Source organism: Teleopsis dalmanni, chromosome 1 (assembly GCF_002237135.1).
Source record: "Teleopsis dalmanni isolate 2A chromosome 1, ASM223713v2, whole genome shotgun sequence".
Classification (NCBI taxonomy): Eukaryota; Metazoa; Arthropoda; class Insecta; order Diptera; family Diopsidae; genus Teleopsis; species Teleopsis dalmanni.
In genome coordinates, this window is record NC_051846.1 from 213,290,880 (window position 1) to 213,307,399 (window position 16,520).

The 16,520-nt window shown below is 32.7% G+C and overlaps 2 protein-coding genes across 2 annotated transcripts; both read left to right on the forward strand.

Moving 5' to 3' along the window:
- The first annotated feature begins 62 nt into the window (after positions 1 to 62).
- Positions 63 to 1,058, forward strand: LOC119671858 (malignant T-cell-amplified sequence 1 homolog). Its single transcript, XM_038082676.1, has 4 exons — positions 63 to 261; positions 327 to 479; positions 530 to 832; positions 897 to 1,058. Exons 1-4 carry the CDS (start codon positions 251 to 253, stop codon positions 976 to 978), a joined length of 549 nt encoding a protein of 182 aa, XP_037938604.1. The 5' UTR covers positions 63 to 250; the 3' UTR covers positions 979 to 1,058.
- A 2,777-nt stretch (positions 1,059 to 3,835) lies between these two features.
- On the forward strand, positions 3,836 to 10,968 carry LOC119671859 (brefeldin A-inhibited guanine nucleotide-exchange protein 3). The gene is made up of 9 exons (XM_038082677.1): positions 3,836 to 3,920; positions 3,996 to 4,129; positions 4,741 to 5,381; positions 5,443 to 5,763; positions 5,882 to 6,038; positions 6,090 to 7,184; positions 7,237 to 7,604; positions 7,659 to 8,094; positions 8,157 to 10,968. Exons 1-9 carry the CDS (start codon positions 3,836 to 3,838, stop codon positions 10,908 to 10,910), a joined length of 5,991 nt encoding a protein of 1,996 aa, XP_037938605.1. The 3' UTR covers positions 10,911 to 10,968.
- The last annotated feature ends 5,552 nt before the right edge of the window (positions 10,969 to 16,520 follow it).

Here is a 16,520-nt window from a genome sequence, read left to right on the forward strand (position 1 = left end):
GTTTTTAAAAGATTGATTTTTTATTAACATCGAATTTAAACTGTACTAATTGGAAATTAATGATATGCATTATTAGAAAATGTTTTAACCTATTGGGAAAGAATTTTACAACACTTAAAATTTGTTGCGTGCTTAGCTCTGAAATATAAGACCGATAATCGCACTGTTTGACGTTTGCGTTGTTGTTGTCTGTCTGTATAGAAATATCGAATATTTTTTGTAAAATTTATAAAGCCAGATACGAAATAAAATGTTTAAGAAGTAAGTATTGACTTTTGTGATATATATTTTTATTCAAATAATGTTATAAAAAAATAATATACAAGATTTGAAGAGAAAGAGAGTGTGTCGTCAGTCCAACAACTTAAATCGTCTATACAAAAAGGAATTCGCGTGAAATTATTGGAAACATATCCTCTTCTAGAATCACACATAGATGCTGTACTACCTAAAAAAGATTTGTACCGAATCGCAAAATGGTATGAAATCTAATTTTATATTGGTGTGATCTGCAAATGTATCTTTATAGTCATGACCATATTGAGGTGTTATTAAACGGAACTGGTGAGCAAATTTTCTTTCGGCAAAGAGAAGGGCAGTGGATGCCAACCTTACGTTTACTGCACAAGTATCCATTTTTTGTTACGATGCAGCAAGTTGATAAAGGCGCTATACGGTTTGTATTAAGCGGCGCAAATATAATGTGTCCGGGCCTAACCTCACCCGGTGCTTTAATGTGTCCAGCTGCCAAAGGTACAGTAGTTGCTATTATGGCAGAAGGAAAAGAACATGCTATTGCCATCGGCGTTACAACATTGTCCACGGAAGATATGTAAGAATTATTTAATAAACTGTCAAAAAAACATATTTTAAATATCGATTTTATTTTAATGCAGTGCAACAGTAAACAAAGGAATTGGCGTTGAAAACTTACATTATCTCAATGATGGTCTATGGAAAATGAAACCTATTAAATAGAAAATTCTGTAGTAATATATAAATAAACAATTATCTACCTAATGTGTATTAGGTGAAATCTTTTTTACAATTCATGTGAATTTTGTTGTTTATTTTCTAAAATTTAAGCAATCAACTGGATTTATTTTTAAGTTTTTAAAATTATTAAGTAAATTCTGTTAAATGTAATATTCATCACTTAACATTTTATGAACAGTATTTTTTAACCTCATCAACTTGAGGGATAGATTCGTTAAAACCTTTATGAAAGCATGGATTCGTAAAATTAGAAACAAATAATCATAGAGCAGTTAGTACCCATGTTATGTAAAGTATCAGGAGCACGTCAAGATCAAAATTGTTGTTGATTTCAATGCAAATTAAAACTGAGAGGGAGAGAAAAAAACAAATGTTGGTTTAAATTTGGTAATGAGAAACAAGGCTACTGTGTCTCGTATCTCAGTCGAAGTCATATTACATGTATGTATGTATGTGCGTATATATTTTCTTAAAAAGTTATGTAAAAGTAATAGTAAAAATACAAAATTGACAAACTGATGTGTCACTTTGCATAACATGCATTCATAGTCGTCATAGCCCGAAAGAAAAAATTTAGTGAATTGGGCAAGCGGATATTTAAAACTGATTAACAATAACAAAAGGTGCTTTGTATGTTGGTAATTTAGATGCATCGACCGATTATATGGAGAGATATTAAGTAATTAAGATGGAGTTTTATGTCTTATGTTGAAGTTTTTTCGAGTTAGTGCAACTGGACACTTTTACTCTTTCGTAGCTGGGGGTTTTCTACAGAGTCCCATTCATTTCATTAACTAATTTCTGTATTCCTCACAAGCTTCGTTGATTATTCGATGACTGATCTAAGATATGTATGTCGCTTCGCACGGCAGCCTGTTAGTTTTCGCGTATAGCTTCAGGGCTCTCTCCTCTATGTATTTTTTGACCGGGTCCTATTTGAGTTCTATTAGCGTGTCATTCGTGCGGTGTCGGGTTAAGTATATTTTTCTGAGTTCATTGTCATTTCAGTTAAGAAAATGTTGCAAACGCAACACGTGATGAGGTTGTGTTGCCTCCTCAACACGCCAACGTATCTTTGGCACTCTCGCTCGCATGAAAAAGGGATTGTTAGTCATTATTATTACTATTGTGGAGAATTAGCATATTTCTACAGACTATATAGTTTACGTAGCGAAGCGTTGTGCTTTTATGTGGAGTATATCGATATGATCTGTATCGTAATGGTCCGCACATATCATCTTCATGCATTAATATTTTTCTTACTAGTGTTTTGTATATTTTACTTATTTCGTACATAAAAAAATTGTGGCTTGAAAAGTACTTGCCTTCTGCTTTACAGAGGTTCTTTAATCAAACAATGGTTCAAATTTCACATATCTTTTTTTTAGAAAGTTTCCATTAAATTATTGTTCATATAAATCACTGCACTTATAATGGCAGCTAAAACAAGGTATGAACAATGTTTAACTCAATTTGAGTTTGATCCAAAAAAATAAAAATATTAAAGCAATCTCTTTCTCCTGCCATTTTAAAAAACAAAAGGATTGACAGCATTAAAAGTATGCAATACATTTTTTTTATTCATTTCAAATAATCGCATTTGTTTTTGTCTTTATTCTTTTATAAAAGAATAAAAACATACAAATGACCAGGTATTGAAAAACAAAACAATTTAATTTCTATTTATAAACAAACTTATTACGAGTATAAACAAAAATATTCTTCCTACCAAATTCTTCTTACTACCGCATCTATTTTGCGCAATGTATACAAAATTTTATTCCTAACACGTGTGTATATATTGAGTTTGAATAATTGATTACCATTAACCACCTGTAGTGATATTTAATAATAGCTATTCAACCATTGTAATATAAAATGCTTTCAAATGCTTAAAAATATAATTATATATCTAATTCTAAATACTTACATACTTTTTTTATTAAAATACATAAACTAAGTGAAAAAATTAAATTATTCCTGTAGTAATGTACACATGTTGATAGTAAGTAGCAATAACAACAAAGAGCGCCAAAAAATATGCAATAGTATGCGAAAACCAAACACAAAGGCTGAAATAGTGAAAACATATGTTGCGTGGGAAAATACCAAAAAACCAAAGAAAATTTTGGCGGTGAATGGCATTTATTGATTTTCCACCACACACGAAAAGAAAATTTCGCCAATTGCGGTACATGCGCACTTCCGGTTCCGTTTTTCTGTCATGTACAATGACTAACGTCATTTAACAGTTCAGTTAGCTTAGGACAATACCAGTGAACGATACCGAAGATAAAAAGTTTATCGGATTTAAGTTTCATTAAGAAAAAAAAAATAAATAAATATTCAATATGTTCAAAAAATAATGAAATATTTTTTTAATATATTTAATGGAATTAATTTGAAAAGGCAGTTCAAATGGCTTAAATTAGTGGAAGTCTAAAAGTTGAAGCGAAAATTTTCAAGGGAAATGAAAAGGAATACATACTGCGTTGCGAAAAAAATGTATCAAGCTTTCCTACGTTGAGTCACTCCAACTGCAGAAACTCAATAGAAAGTATAAGATATTAATTCTAACAATATTCTTCAATATGATATAAATATTTGTGCTTTTGGAACGAGTAGTGCAATTAAATACTTTTTATGTGAAAATATATTGGCAGTTAATATTAGAAGCTATATTTCAGCCATAAAGGACAACCACTTGGTTCTTATATGCAGCTGCTGACTTTTATTGATTATATTTTGTTTCTGCTCACAGTACATTAGGGATTATATGTAAGCTGAAAATACGCAGTAATTTATCTTACAAGCAGTTCTCAACATAACTGCTAGCAATATGGAAGACTTATTCCTTCTGGTCATTAAAGAGTCGACAGGCACCAAGCATAATGCCTTGCGGCAAACAGCACAAATTGCCTATGGTAATATTAGGAGTTTAATTAAAAATTTTTTAAGTATTTATTTTTTAATAAATAAACTATTTTTCCTTTGTATAGATAAATTATATAGACAGCATGGTATGCACAGGGATCCTTCACATGAGCTGCGCTCGGTTTGCTTCACAGCTTTGCAAATGGCCTTGGATACCAAACGACCGAAATTTATTACGATGGGTCTGAACGGGTTACATGTAAGTTAAGAAGCAGTAAAAATTGTAATATATATGAGTACATAGGAATTGGAGAAAGAAAAGGAAAACTTCAAAGAATTAAAGCTATAGAGATGTTATCTTACAATAAGACGAATTTTTTCAAGAAAAATGTTACTTTTAGTAGTTGAAAAATTGACGTTAAGCAGAAATGCAATCTGTTTCATTTCCAGTTATTTTTCTATTTGATTTATGCAACTTCAATGGGAAAGTGGAATTTGCATGTAGTTAAAAAACCGAATAATTCTAGAACTAATCGCCTAGATATGCAAATGCTTCAAATATTTAATGTGTTAATGCTTTTTTATTATATTAGTGTGCAAATAGCTAATGGGTTCATTTCTACTCAGGCTATTAAGGCCTCTCCATTTGCCAAACTCTAAGCAATCTGATAAAAGCCGATTATAGATTTTTTGTGTGGGTTTGCATACCCAACTTGAGCATAGAGATATTTTTTATAGAATTATATCTTTATTGTAATTTGTTACCTGATTCTCTGATGTTAGTTTCTACTCATATAGATATATACATAATACAATTACCTTTTACACACGCCTGCACTAGAAAATATTTTATAATATTTTTTGCCACAGCGAATTATCAAAGATGAACGTTTCTATATCGGTTTGGAGCCCGAAGATGATTCGGTTTGGTTACCAGCTCAACTTTTGCGTGCCACAAATGGAATTTTACCCACAACAAGCAGCGAGGAAACAGTAGTGAATGTTCTTCGCATATTTTTGGCAATGGCTTGCTCACCTGCTTGCACTTTGAACGGACGACTATTAATTGAAATTCTCTCTCGTTGCGGTGAATGCTGGGAATTGGGTTCAAGAGCCATAAAAGCGGCGTCTCTCGCTGCTGCTTCACAATGTTTGCGGACTTTTTGCGCTTTTCTCATAGAAGAAGCAGAAGAAGTTAAAAAAACTGCACCAGCTGGTCTGATGACTCAAACACAGGCATCGGCCGTTTATAACGAAGTCATACCAGTTATGCAGTGGCTGTGCAGCCGTTTGGTAGAACCTAACGTTAACAATTCGCCAAATAAGAAGATTGATAACAACTGTTCACTTTATCTTACTGAGTGCATACTGACATTGACTTCCGCTCTGCCGCGAAATGTACATGCCAATCCACATTTTACCTCATTCTTGTGGCAGAAGTTCTGTCCTACTCTGGCAGCAGCACTAGGATCTCCTGGACGTGTAAACTTAGATAAGAAATTTACTTACAAGTAAGTGATATATACCTTTTCTGCACTGTAATAAAGTATGTAATTGGAAAAATATTTCCAGAGATGCTCTACATATCATCGAAAATGAGGCTAGAGGTTTCTTCACTGGGCCTGGATTGGATGGACCACAAGCACGTTGCGTTTATTTAACTGGCATACAGTTATTACGCATTGCTGGAGCTCATGGTTCATTGCGTCCTATGTTGGAGGCATTGTTTCATCGCATGTTATTGTTACCAGCACCGCAGAATCGTACTGAGCCTCTTAAATGTGTGCGAGAAATATTTAAGAGTCCAGAGCGATTAATAGATCTTGCAGTTATACTCTATGTGGACAAAAATACTGGACAGAGCTGCAGTGATGAGATGGCACTATTCCGATTGTATGTTTTATTCGTATTTCTGTCTTCGTATAAATATTTCTAATAAATTATAAATATTTATATATATGTGAGTTTACATGTTTTTATTGACCCCACAACATTTTTTTTTCATTCACAGATTGATTGATGCAATGGAAGAATGTGCCTATGGTGTAAATTCTGGGGTTGCCGTTGAGGCTAGTCTTCAAGCGAGTGTTGAATGCATGGTCGCACTGCTGGAGAGTTTACAAATTCTTTGCACCGGAGAACTGACTGAATCTATGATAAGTGACCAGGTAACAAGTGTTTGTTGCAAATTTTACTTTTCTAATGTTATTGTTTCGTAGATTGTTAACGTCGTCAATACTCGTCATGAGCACCTCAAAGATGCTGACTACACTGGACCACTAACTTACCAGTCCATGTCACGACTACCAGCACCTTATAGAGATGCTATTGTAGAATTACGTCAAAACGTTTTTGAACCTTCGTCTGGTTCGGAAAGTGAAGCTGACAATCATCATGAAAATGATGCAGCATCGGCTGGTTCTGGCGATACTGAGGGACCAGAGGATGATGATCCTTCCACATCTAGCGATGAACTTTCTCGCTTGGAGAATCGCTGGCCATATTCTCATTTAGAGGCTCCAGTTATACCAATTCGTGCAGATATAGACAACGACCGCCAACATGCTCGCGACTTTGCGAGAGCTTTGCGTAAAGAACTGGTACCGAAACTACTTTGTCTTCGTAGTTGCATTGAAGTGGATGAAGCCATGCAGGAATTCGCTTCTGCCATTTGTCAAGAGAACAGCATTTTTTCTGATTTCGACTACAACTTAACAGCCATTAATGCTGACGGCATTTATTTGGCAATATACTCGGCTTTATTATTAACATTGCAGCTTGAAAAAGCTGGATACTATGACAGCCCACAAAAAGAGATCCTGATACCAATGTCTGAGCAACAATTCGTTACTTCCGTCCAAAACACTGGTGTGTTAGTGTATTTATCATCCCCATGGCTTTGTGAGCTTTATCAGTCAGTAATTGTCTCTAACGCGTTGGAAGCGATGAGTAAGGAAGAAATGGAAGGCACAACGTCTCGCTGCGCTCTGGTAGATATGTTGTCTGACGCTGGCGGTTTAGGCTCAACCCAAATGTTGTCGGAATGGCAACGACTTCAGACCGCAAATGTTAAGTATACCGACGAGCAGCACAATAAGCGAAGGGATGCAGCAAAAAAGCTTTGCAGACGCTTGTTAACCTGTTGTTGGGAATCAATGGTAATTGTACTCAGTTCCGGATTGGGTGATCTGCAAAGCACAAGTGCAAGTAATAAACTAGTGGCTCTGTCGAAACGTACATTGAGAGTGAAATCGAAAACCAACAAAGCAAATGGTGAAGCTTTATATGCGCTGTGCTTAGATGGTTTGCATTCGGTAAGTAAAACTATTTATAGAATGAATTTGCTCATAAAATCTTTTTTGAAAGGCTGCAACATTAAGCAATAACTTGAATTTGCAACATTTGGCTGGGAAGATATTAAATTTACTTGCATCTAATGTTTGCCAAACCACTGGTCCCCGTATATCTGCGAGCCAAGCATTATCAATGGATGTTGTGCTAACTGGGGGCTTGAATTTGGGTTCTTACAGTCCAGACTGCTGGAATTCAATATTCGCTGTATGTCGCCATGTAAGTCAACTGGAACATGAGATTTTCAGCATGCAGAATCCTTCCGTTTCAACCTCACCAGGTACAAGCCGTCGAGATATGGAAACAGGTGAAAAACTAAATTCAACTGGACAGAATGACAAAATAAATTTGTCTGCTATTCCGATTGATGATGACGAAACCTGGTAAGTTGAATTTGTGTCAAAAAAGAAATATAATTTATAGTTTCTTGTATGTAGTGTGGACGTTTACAGCTTTTTGCAAGCTCCTTTGCAAAGTCCAAACACAAATATAACCTCCATACTTAAAGTTTATTCGGGAACGAACGAAACGGTGCTCTTAAGCCAAAGTGACACGTCAAAGGTGCTGTGCGCTTTGTCGCATCAAGCCGAAAATTTATTTAGTGATGCGGCGGAGAGACTCAGTCTGCCTTCACTATGTCAGTTTTTGAAAAACCTTTGCAGAGCTTCACGTGAACAGCTTTACAAAAATACAGTGGCACGTAAGGGTAGTCGAATATGGTGGCCGAGTAAGGGCTGGAAAAAGATTACCTCCTTGCCAATGTCATTACTATTACATCGAATTGGGGATGTAACACTGAAAGTTTTTAGAAGTTCGAGACCATTACTACACGTACTTAAGATATGGGCAATAACAGGACCACACTTAATGGATGTAAGTTTGATAATTGTAATAATTTTAATGAGAAATGTACTTTAAATGCAATACCGTTTTAGGCTGCTTGTCACAGAGATCGAGTTATATCGAAACGTGCGATAGAGTATATACACGACATTATTACCTCCTTACTGGTCGAGCAGTCCGAACTGCCGTATTTTCACTTCAATGAGGCTCTGCTAAAACCCTTTGAAAATCTTTTAAGCATGGACAGTTGTGATGTTGATGTACAGGACCAGATTATAGCTTGTCTATATGAAATCGTAGAGGCACATCGTACGGAAATACGATCCGGTTGGCGTCCGTTGTTTGGTACTCTGCGTAATGCGAGAAGCCGCATGTTGAATATGAGTAACATTATAGACATCTTTAGAGTTTTTCTAGACTCTGACAATACATTGGTGTTTGCAAATGCAGGTCTGGATTGCATACTTTGCTTGCTTTCGTATTTAGAAATATCAGGTGGGGGTGGAAGTAATAATAACACTTGCGGTGAGGAGGACAATAACTTTAGACCTTCCGAATTTTTGCATGAAACTTTACGCTTTCTGGAACGTTGTTCATCAATTTTGAGTTTTATGTTTAATATGCCAAAGTGTCCAAATTTCCACTCAACATACAAGATTAAAGGAATATCTTATACGCACATAATCGACGCCAACATTCCAAATTCAATGGAGAACTTTACCTACTTTGGCAATGATTATTTACAAACGAAGAACGAACAACATATGATCTCATACAGGTCACTCCACATAGATAAAGATGCCATTGTTAAAATAGATGAAATGGACAAGCCATCAGGAGTGTTAAAAGTTTGGTTTTTACTTTTGGACGGTTTAACAAATTCACTGATTGTTTGTCCGTATTCTCACCAGGCTCCAATACTGCAGACAATTTTTAAACTTTTCAAAAATCTTATTACTAATCCAGGCATTGATTTTGGATTCTACTGTATTAACCATTTACTGATACCAATGATTCAGGACTGGCTGCGGTACATAAATAAGACAGGTGCATCCTGGCAGCTGATTGAAAAGAACTTTAAGCACTGTTGTTGTATGACCACTGATCTAGTTGTGGAATTTATTGAAAAGTCCGTTCCCGAGACTAAGAAACACGGTACAATAAAAACACGAGTTACGCAAATTGTTCATCCAGCCGATAACGTTATGTACTCAAAATTAAAGTTTGTGACAGAGCATGTAGGCGCTGACTCAAATCCACAGCAATATGACAGCTCTTCTTCTAGTGAAGATAGTGCCGGTAACGTTATAGAGTCACCTACAAAAATTTCAGGCTCTGCTACACTGGCACTCAAGCAAATGCTATTAGTATTGATAGAATGTTCCGCACAAGCACAAGAGGCTATAGCTAGAGTGGGAGTCTCATGTCTAAAGCATGTAATTTTGTCTACAGGCATGCTTTTCAATGAGTCCCAGTGGATGATTGCTTGCTCGGCCATTCATCGTGCATGCACTGTAACAATTGCTCCTTTGCGGCAATTATCGTTTGCATTCCATGAAAAATCGAACAGTTTTTATGGTGACTGTGCCAATGTTAAAGTGGCTGCTCGACGTGACAGTACCTTGGAGGAGCTAACACGCATTTATGCACTGGCGCAGCAAGTATTCCTAGCCGATAATCAACGTGAACCAGCAAGTACAAAACCACTAAACAATCATTTAGACAAACACTTGACTGATGATCGCAGTTATTCGTTCCTGCTTTACCCACTTAATAATGGATTTAACTCTAATTTGGATAATTTTGTAATACGAATACCCTTCAAAAATCTGGTAGTGGGCTTGTTGGCTAATCAAATGTTGCTGCAGTTAGTGGCGAAGCTCCTGCTTTCTCGCATGAAATGTGTTCCTCAAGCTGTGTCCACGTGCATATTCGATAACTATACAACAGCTGCAGCTACCACACATGATTATGATTTGGATTTCCGCTCCAAGGAAATACTGCTTCGTTGCGTTAAGCAGTATTTGACAAGCTCACTAGAGTTTGATTCGCGACCTGGACTGAAGTTCCTCATGCAGAAAGTATCGAATATAGAATATGCAGCAAATTTATATAAACAAATGACCTCGTCGTGGATGATTTATTACATTGCATTAGTAGATTCGTATCTGAATGATATAGTAGTTTACAATCTTGGTCCAGAAGACTTGAACTTCATATTGGAGTCCTGTTCTCGTTTGAATACCACAACCGTTAAGAAGAAGGAAAATTTTGTGAGATATTTGTTTTGTCTACAGGATGCATGGAATCTGGTGTGTGAGCTATATCTCAGCAATTCAGCAATGCACGATATTGAAAACGGTAAACTTCGCAATGAAGAGAAGCGAAACTTGCCCCATAAACTGAATAACACAAAATCAATTTGCATATCGATAAATGGCAGTGATAACTCCAGCACGTCAAGCCACTCGGAGACAACAACAACTGATTCCGCGTCCCCCAGTAAATGCTTGCCTTTGGAAGATGAAAATGTAACTATGACAACGCTGATCAGTGAATTTCAACCAAAATGCCGAAATAATCCATTCGATACAAATCGGCCACAAAAATCGGAATCAGAGACCATATCACCCGAAATTGAGCAACAACGAGCTACGAGCATACTTAAAGACTCCAACTATAAACGTGCAGCACTAGCGCAATTGGTTGTGGCATCCATGGAGCTGCTAACTAGCTTGCCAGCCGAAGCCGATGAAAACTTAAAACTTCTAATGACACCAACAATTCGAGAAGCTTTCCGGTTAGTACAGTTGCAAGGTAACGAACTCAAAGTAAATCAGTTTTAGGTGTTGCTTGTTGAGTTTTATTTTGATTTGTAAAATGTAACAAATGAATTTACATACAACATAATACATTTAACATATAATCCATATATATATATATATACATTTAAGATACATTACATATATACTAGTTAGAATACGTTTATGTTAAATCATAATTTTCATAACTATACTCTTAAGAGATGAAACTATTTGTATTTTCGCCTCGCGTGTGCTAACTCTCTATTCCCGTGTGAATACAAGTATTTATTCAAATCATATGAACTAATATAATTAACTATAAGGTCCTACCAATACAGTCAACCCAACTTAAGAATATGCATTGAGTTTTAGTTGGAAAATAACCAGAACTAGGAATTCGAAACAGATCTCTTGTTCTTAAAAGAAATGAAGGCCGAAATGAAGCATGTATAAGTTATTTTTAATAAAGCTTTCTAATTACTATAAATTTATCAAAAAACTAATAATGTAAACATATATTGCAGTGATGTTTGCCATAAATAGAAGCACTTCTTTCTCCAGAGTTCTTCACAGATTTTAGTTTTCTTATAATTATCTACAACTAACCAGAAAACTTCAATTATTTGAATTAAATTATTAATGATTGCATTTACAATTTGTGAGTAAATTGAATATGTGGATTGAATAATTTCCAAGTTATTGGAATGAATAAGACCACCACTCAAAAGTACCCCTGGCAAATCAGTTTGCTAAGTAAACATTCCTTTTCACCTTGGTATTGTTCGGTGTACCATACCATTAAATAGCAGTTAATAAATACATTTTGACTGATGGTATACTTCAAGAAAAATACTTTGGATCTGGAACTTATAAAATGACTAGAAACAGTCTAATAGACTGTAAAGTGAACGCTTTGCTGAAGATCTCCAATATAATCGAAACCCTGAACAGCCTTAACTACAATGAAAACTCACGGATATTGCTTTTGTGTTACGTTTCAGAGAGTTTTCCACTATTGTGTAGTTAGTGTAGGTTATATTTCAATGCTTAGAGACTTTTTATACATAAGTGTATGATTCTGGTTATTTTCTAAAATTTAATGCAGTAATCCCCTCAACCTCAACCTCAACCTCAACCATCAACCTCCGATTTCACTTTCTTTGTATTATTTAAACAAATTTAAACACTTTATCTCGAATTCAAAGTAAAAACTCAACATGAACATTGTTAACAAGGATAATTACTTTAAATACATATATTAAAATCTACACAATATTAAAATAAAAATATTACGGTACATAATACGTCTAATACCTATAGTTTCTCTCAGCTCAAATGGCAGTAGGACATTATGCACAGGATATATAAAAACGAAGCATTATAAAGACAAAAATCTATTGCCATTGGAGTTCTGATGTACTGTTTATATTCCTGAATATATGCAATGAGTTCCGAGTATTTAGAATTTTAAAAAAACTATGTCGGCTCAAGATTAAAAGAGGAAATATGACGTTTCCAAATGGGGAAATTTTGGGGAAATTTTTAGGATTCTTAAAATTAACAATTTAATAATATATACAATATAAAACCTATGCAATTTTGCTGTATAGACTATACATATATATATATATATATATATAAATATACAAACATTTAAGAAAAAATCTGAGTATTAAAAAGGATAACGTAAAATATTTTTGATGGCATATTACGAATTGTAAAATGATTTGAAGAAGATTTTGCTTAAGAGATTAGCAGCAATAGAAATATAACCAAAGATATAAGAAACAATTATACATATATTATACATATATTAATTATTAAAATAACCAAAACAGATAAGTATATAATTGATATAATAATATAAATGTTGTAAAGTTATTTATTCACACAAATTAACAGTTCATTTTAGATATATCTATATAGAAACGAAAAAACTTAATATTATTTACATATAGTTTCAGTGGCGTAGTCAAAGTTTTGACCAAGGGGTATGAAATATATTTATGAAAAAATGTTTACGAACAAATTTGTCGAATAAGTTAAATTTCTATATTTATTACAAATATGAGAAATTTTAAACTTTAACACTAAAAAGTACTTTTTATCACTTGAATGAAACTAAGGAATTTATAGTCTGATAAGTACTATGCATAAGATCTGATCATTACTTCACATGTTATCATTTTTCTTAACATAGTTGTATCCTTTAGAAATGCTATCCACGTTATAAAGTGAGGATTCATTACTTTATTATGTTAAGATTTATTCATCCAGATTTTAATTACATAACTCAATATTACTGAAAGGGACGAAATTACAAAAGATAACGTTACACCGCTACATATGAAAACTATTGCGGTATAAAACGGGCAAAAAATTTCATGAAATATTTCTTTAATCTCCTAAAATATATACTGATTTTGTTTAATTTTCGCTACGCCTCTGTATAACTTGATTCAAATCAAATGTTACCAAACAATTAAAATTAGATCGGTATAAATTATGTTGTTTAATGCTAGATGAGAGAGAACAGGATCAAATACTAATCCTATTTGAATTGAATCAGACCACACTTAAAACTAACAGATACAATGAAAAGCTTTAGTTAAAATTATAAATATACATAAACGAATTGATGTGTAAGCATAAGTTTGTAAAATTTAATCTGAATAAATAGTTTTTCCATATGGTCTTCAATTGCTAATGGAACTCATACTTCGAGCTGTAAAAACCGTATATAAAATATTATAACAAGGAAGATTTATTTTTTTCTGTTAAAGCGTTATTTTATTTTCCCCGTATAATAAATGGAATAATTTACTGTTTTAATAATTTATAATGTTTAATAATGTTCAATATCTTTGAAGCGATGAAGGTTATTGTGATTATTATATTATATATTTATTTATGTATACTTATTTATTTCGGTATATCTTCGTTTATGATGATTACACTGACGACTAGTGGAAGGTGTATGTTTTATGTATGTATATGATTTAAATAAGTGCAGCATATTATAAATATATACTTTCTCAAAATGATATAACAATTATATATACAACATACAATATGTATATACTTATATAAAAATATTTAATATATATATATATATAAGAGTTTAACATGCATATACAGTTAGTCAGGAAAATGTTCCTCTTTTCTTCATATATTTCTTTATTAATCAAAAATATCAAAACGATATATATTATCGTTTCTACCAAAACAACTATAGCACTTTTTTTGTGGAAAAATTTTATCTTAAAATTTTTTATTTTATTGTACATACAATGTCATTAATTATTGTGTTGCTTAATCATTTGCTATGCTTTTTTATGCATAATACCCTGTAAAATATGAATTTTATGAATTTATAATATTAGCACTTTTTGAATTTCGGTTACCTTCTAATATCTATTTTCCTAATAATATAAATCATACTATTTCAAATCTACATAAGGTTCCTTCTACACTATTGGCTTTAAGTCACACATTCATTTCAGAAACCGTCCCATTGGTATTGATAATACCTGTAGATCTTTGTTTTTCATAGAGTATTTATATACGAAGATTAGTACTATTGCACATACCCTCAAGATATATTTTAGCTATGCCTTTTAGATATATACTTCTTTTTCAAATCTCCCCAATTTTAATAAAATTATAAAATAAACAGATCACTTTTTGTTTACTCAATATATATTATATAAACTTACAAGAAACTCGTGTCAATACTTATTGACGTGCACTGAGAGGACTTTCCTCTCCATAGAGTTCTGTAATATTGTCACAAAATACATACAATAGAAACTCCTAGATGCTAGGAATTGTAAGCATAACTCATTATCTACATATAGAATACCAAAATCTTATTTTAGTTTTTTGAATAAATACCAGAACAATTTTAGCATTTCAGATACTATCTAAACTATTGAAGCTTTTACGAAACACAAAACTGAAATTAAGTTAACGACTTTTTCAAAATAAAATTTTTTTAAATACGAGTAATAAAAAAAATTAATGAAATGTTAGGTTATGCGCTATACAATAAAATTGTGAATTATGTTGGATATATATAATATTAATATGTAAACGGATAAATAAGTAGATATATATGTTTAGTTGTGGGTGTAATTTAGTCTCTAAGAATGTAGGTGTGAAGTGAAACATATTTATATAATAAATATTTTCGGTATATGTGTATGTAACAAATCTTTTGTATTATCTTTTTACTAAAAAGAAAAACATAAATTACATAAAAAAATATAAAATATATTTTCTGCTTAAAATTATTACTACAAAACTCTATACAATTACTTTATTGTAAAAAAAAATAAAACACACAAACACAAATCAGTCAACATTTAAAACAAAATATTTGAATAAATACAATGCTTTTGCCTCTTAACTAATTCTTAACGTGTTTTATTTAATTATATCCAAGGTAAGCCAACAATTAACACATAGAACAGTTAAATCTTTTAGACTTATTTCAGTCTAAAAGACTGAAGTTTCTGACTTTCAGACGATAACTTTCATTATCATCAGTAAACTGCACACCTGCTTGTTCGTCGCCTAATCGAATAATATCCTGCTAAGTCAAAAAATCGTGTATAGGTATTCCAAGTATTTTACACAATAAATAGGGTAGTGAATAATTGCTAAATGTTGAAAGTTATATATTCCGATAAATTTGTAAAAAAGATACAGTAAAAAGAACACTCATAATTAGAGACCACGTGATTATAGAAATAAAAAAGAAAAAAAGAAATATTCAAGCCATTTTCTATTAGGTTTCTTGCGAGGAATATGGTAGCAAAACGGCGAATAATTGCTAAATATTGAAATCTTTATATTCCAATGACTTTATATAAAATGTGTAGATCCTGAAATAACGAATAATCGCTAACTATTGATAGTGGATTCTTCGAACAATTTGAACAACTAGTCGAGATCATAGACTCCCTGTGTGAGTAGTTGAGAACTTACTATAGCTTTCTCTAGTTACTAAAGAATAGGAACACACATTTGCAGAGGTTATAGAAAATTAGTAGAGTAAGAAACAATGAAGCATTTTCTCATTAGGTCACATGTGATTAATGCGTTAGCAAAGTATTGAATAATCGTTTAGTATAGACACTGGAGGGATAATTGTCAGCAACGGTATTATAATATTTTTTTAATTGGCGAATAAAAGTCCCGTTGTTCTTGAAAGTTTTAGTATAAAACCATTATGTTAACATTTTTAATTTTAAAAATGTAAATTAGCTAAAAATTAGTTAAATTAGGTGTTACCATTGTGAAAATTTTATGAAATGTTTAATAAATAAATAAATAAATTTAAAAACATTTGATCAATAATAATAAATAAGTGCAATAAATAAATAAATAAATATTTACATAAGTGAAATGCAAAAAATCCCTAGGAAATTTCAATTTATTTTACCTCAATTTACTCGAACTCGCACACGGCTTTAATATTATAGACTGTTTTATATTTTTTTTTGAGTACGTCTAATACAATATAAGAATTTACTACAGCATCTTTAATGAAATACAATCAGGCCCGAGAAGCAAAGATACGACCGCTGTATTGCGTGCTTTCGTTTACCATCGCTTGGCAAAAGAGTCTAATTTGTTGAGCGAAAGCTT

Excerpts from the sequence above, each read along its gene's own strand:
- LOC119671858 (XM_038082676.1), top strand. Across the intron at positions 480-529 it reads TTGTACCGAATCGCAAAATG|TCATGACCATATTGAGGTGT; the intron begins GTATGAAATCTA and ends GTATCTTTATAG. Across the intron at positions 833-896 it reads ACATTGTCCACGGAAGATAT|TGCAACAGTAAACAAAGGAA; the intron begins GTAAGAATTATT and ends ATTTTAATGCAG.
- LOC119671859 (XM_038082677.1), top strand. The coding sequence starts at position 3,836 with ATGGAAGACTTATTCCTTCTGGTCATTAAAGAGTCGACAGGCACCAAG. Across the intron at positions 5,382-5,442 it reads GATAAGAAATTTACTTACAA|AGATGCTCTACATATCATCG; the intron begins GTAAGTGATATA and ends AAATATTTCCAG. Across the intron at positions 8,095-8,156 it reads CAGGACCACACTTAATGGAT|GCTGCTTGTCACAGAGATCG; the intron begins GTAAGTTTGATA and ends ATACCGTTTTAG.